This window comes from Gekko japonicus, unplaced genomic scaffold (genome assembly GCF_001447785.1).
Source record: "Gekko japonicus isolate JY-2015 unplaced genomic scaffold, Gekko_japonicus_V1.1 scaffold5077, whole genome shotgun sequence".
NCBI classification, from domain to species: Eukaryota; Metazoa; Chordata; class Lepidosauria; order Squamata; family Gekkonidae; genus Gekko; species Gekko japonicus.
In genome coordinates, this window is record NW_015163771.1 from 30,529 (window position 1) to 34,737 (window position 4,209).

At 49.1% G+C, this 4,209-nt stretch overlaps 1 protein-coding gene across 1 annotated transcript in view; it reads right to left on the bottom strand.

Moving 5' to 3' along the window:
* Nucleotides 1–4,209, bottom strand: part of LOC107107619 (collagen alpha-1(VIII) chain-like) — a 28,442-nt gene that overhangs the window by 12,747 nt on the left and 11,486 nt on the right. The window contains exon 4 of the mRNA XM_015407927.1: nt 1,077–1,139. Within this exon, the coding sequence (XP_015263413.1) occupies nt 1,077–1,139 (63 nt within the window). The remainder of the gene's footprint in view (nt 1–1,076; nt 1,140–4,209) is intronic.

Genomic DNA, 4,209 nt, shown 5'->3' on the forward strand with positions numbered 1-4,209 from the left:
TGGGGGGGGGGGGAGATGCCCTGTTTGCCTTTGCCAAAATTGCTGCAAGATACAAAAAAAGGGGGGGGGAATCCATAAGCAACGTTCTGAGACTGTATTGCAATTTAATCTGAAATATATCCAGCACTGGTCTTGTAAAAAAGGAAATCTGGAATGGCGGGGTTGTATGTGATGGCAATTCGTAGGGGCAGCACATACGGCTACAACCACACCTTGCCCATTCCGCTGTCGTGTGTGTCGCTGCCCTTATCTGACTTTGGGCACCTTCACACTAGTCAGGAAAGAGGTCTCCGTGTTTTAGAATATGAATAAAACTGTGTTGGTCTTAAAAGTGCCGCTGGGCTCAAACTTTGTTCTTTCCCCTTTGAAACTTTTGTGAAGAGTCTGTGGAGACTCAGACAGGAGTAGGGCTGCCAGGTCTTACCTGGGGGGCTCCGGCCCAGGTCCCTGGGTCTTCTGGTGTGCATCCCCCCCCACATGACATGTCTGGCGCGATGACATCACCTCCAGGTGGGGGGGCTCCAGCCCGGGTCCCAAGACCTTCTGGTGCACGTCTTCCCACGTAATGTGCCTGGCAGGATAATGTCACATTCTGGTGCCATCGTCGTGCCAGGCACGTCAGGCGCACCAGGGGGCTCTTCGGGGATGCCCCCATCAGGGGGGTGGCAACCCTACACGGCAGTCTGCAGGATAAAGTACGAGTCCAGTGGCACCTTTAAAGATGGGTTAAAATGGGCAGGAAAAGGACAAAAGGGGTCCATCTGAACAGGGTCTGGGGTGCTAGAAGAGCCCAAGACTTTTCACGTGGCCGTCAGCTACTCTATGCAGCAGATCACCTGAAACAACCTTTGCATGACTTCAGGTTTTGAATGAGCTGAATGTCCTCTTGGAACAGCACGTTTCCCCCCCTGACGCTCCATATTTGGTGTCCGGTTGCACATGTTTAAAAGGCCCCGATGTGAATTTTGCTACGAGTTTTCTTGCCTTTCGCCGAAACGCCCTGCTTCCTCACACCAAAAATGGAAATGCAACCCCAGCCATTCCCATGTAACTCCTGGATGAGGAATGATACTCACTGCATCGCCAGGACGCCCAGCAACACCAGGAAATCCCGGCTTTCCTTCTAGACCTTGTTCTCCCTGTCGACATTCAAGAAAAAGGGTAGGGGCATTCACTGCACAGCTCTTCCAGCCTCATTTCACAATGGCCACACTTCAGAGCGCTCTATTATATGACGCATGTCAGTTCTTCTCATGGAATAGCATCCCCATCCCATCCATCCATCTATCTATTGTTTGAAGGGTCCCCACCCTTTTTGAGCCTTCAGACACCTCTGAATTTCTGACACCGGGGGGTGGGCGCAGTGACAATATGGCTGCTGCAGGAGGGGAAGCTAACCACAAAATGGCTGCCTCAGGAGGCAGAGCCAAGCACAACATGTCAGGGAACGAAGTTATGCACAACTCTCATTAGTAACTCTTCAAAGTTTCAGGCAGAAGCCCTGTTGAGCAGGATGTATTTTAATCTGAACAGCCAATCAGATTTGTAGCGGCCAATCAGAAGCTCTGCTAGGCAAAAGCCCCACTTGGCCCTGCCCGCTTCCCAAAAACAGTCGGTGAGCACCAGTGCTCCCTCTAAGATGTGGAGTCTTGTGAGCAAAGACTCTACTTTGTGAGCTTTTTCGTGTTGCTGTTGTTGTTCAGTCGCACAGTCGAGTCCGACTCTTCACAACCTTAGTGTTTTTTTTAAAACACATTTTATTAGGATATGGTAAACACAAGTCAATATATATCAAACACTTTTATACCCCTATATCCTACCCTCCTACCCTCCCCCCCCTTTTCGGCTTCCCACAGTGCTCCAACCTCCTGCTCAGTTCTTAAATCCTCTTAACCTCCTTTTAAATCTATTACACAAATCTATAGGTAACTTACCCTTCCCTAAATTGGTTATACATCTTACATTTTACAATATCTATTAACTTTCAGTAGTTGTCAAAACTAAATAAACCTCTTCGCGACCTTAGTGAGCTACTGGCATGAAAGTTGTGAGTGAGCGATTCGGCTCCTGTATCAATTAGTTTGTTCTGGAGCCATCCCTCCTGAGCTGAGACAAAAACGTGTGAGCTGCCGGTTAAAAAACTACGAGCTAGCTCACACTAACTCAGCTTAGAGGGAACACTGGTGAGGACCAGGAAAGGTGTTGGTGGGTAACAGGGTGCGCTTGGGCACCCTGTTGGGAACGCCTGCCCTATTTTTTGAACTGGAGGCTAGAACTCTATAGGCGTAAAAGCAAGCAGGGAGAGAGTTTCAGGGGCGAGCAGTTGTCATGGGATGGTCCAAGCACTTCCTTCCCCCACCCCACCCTTTCTCTGCTGCAATGGACCCTTGGGACATAGCATTCTAGGTAGAGCTGCCCAAGAAAAAGTATCAACAGAATGGGGAAATGCACGTTAATACACAGCCTTGCAATCTATACAATTTATGAAAAAGAATAAGAAACCTGAATGGAACATGTTGAGGCAAAGGAAGCCAGCAAACAGAAAAACAGTACTGGATAGAGTGGAGGGGAAAAGGCACACAGCAGGACTCAAAACAGAAGGAGAAATCCGAAGATGAGAAATGATCAGGCAAGAAAGACAAACACCGCAATAATCAAGACCAGGGAAAGCGAGCCAAAGAAGTATTCTTTGGAAATATTAAAAAGCTGGCCTTGGTAACGCTTCAGCTATTACCTGAATGAATCAGCTCAGCTCTGGGAGGCGAACCTGAGTAAGAAGAGAATTTTCAGGGACAGAGAAGCAGGAGGATTATGGGGGTCATCCCACAAATTCAGCTGGAGAGAGATTCAAAGCTACAAGAAATGGAAGGACATCCAAGAGGAAACGGCTTGGAGCGACTGGAAGAAATGTTGGCAGGAGAGGTGGCGGAAGGATCAGGGGAGGGGGGGAAATTAAGCGTAAATCACTCACATAAAAGCGTTAATTGATATGAAAAGACCCCAGAGAGCTTAAAGAGTCCCGCAAAGCTCCCACTGAGAGCCAAGGAGTCGGGGAAACAGAGACAGTAAAACCACAACCTGAGATAAGCACGTAATTCAAGGTCTTGTTATATGAGATGTGAAATGCAAGCCAGTTTGGGGGTTTCCCGGACATGTGGGCAGACCCGTGGGACCAGCGGTGAGACCAACAACACCCCCCCCACCTCCAGCTACCGTTTTTTGCTGCTGAAAGAAGCACCAGATGGAAGGGAGGGAAAACTGCACTGTGCTCAGCGGCTGATCTGCCCCTCCCCCCAATAATTTTGAAGGTGAATCCAGGTCAGACACAAAATGTGAGTTGGGCTGCAGAAACCTCAAACTGCCTTGCATTCCACGTCTCGTGTAATGAGACCCTCAGGGCCAAACTGACCATACAGTTGCAGCGCAAGAATAATTTTGAACAGGACTTGGCTAGTACTTGTAGCCAGGGGTCATTTCCTGCAGGAGCGCACAGGAGCGGAACTCCAGCAGTAAGGAGCCCAGGGGGCGGACACATGCAACAAGCCCCACCCCCTGCTTCCAGTGATGTCAGGGGTGTGTGGCATATGCAAATAAGTCATGCTAACGAGTTAAGCTAATGAGCTCCTGCACCTCTTTTTCTATGAAATGATCCCTGCTTGTAGCATAAATCCATCTTCAAAACTAATCAGACCAAGGTCCGAAAAGCTCAAAAAGGACTTGCAAAGGGCATATCCAACGCAACAAGAGCTTTGAACAGAGCATCGGCTGCATTCTGACGTCACCCTTGACCACAGTTAAGGTTAACCACGGTCTGTGTCTATTAACCAGGGTTAGCGGAGAAGACTGAAAGTCAACTGAGTCTGCTCTGAAGCCTAGGGCACACCTCTCTCCCAAGCACAGTATCTCCTAGAAGAAGAGGAAGAAGAAGAGATTGGGTTTATACCCAGCCCTTCACTCGGAGTCTCAGAGCGGCTTACAAACTCCTTTCCCTTCCCCTCCCCACAACAGTCACCCTGTAAGGTAGGTGGGGCCGAGAGAGCTCTGACAGAAATTGCCCTTTCAACAACAGCTCTGACAGAACTATGGCTTGCCCAAGGTCATCCAGTAGCTGCAAGTGGAGGAGTGAGGAATCAAACCCAGTTCTCCTAGGTTAGAGTCCGCACACTTAACCACTACACCAAACTGGCTAGGGTTGCCAGGTCCCCTCTT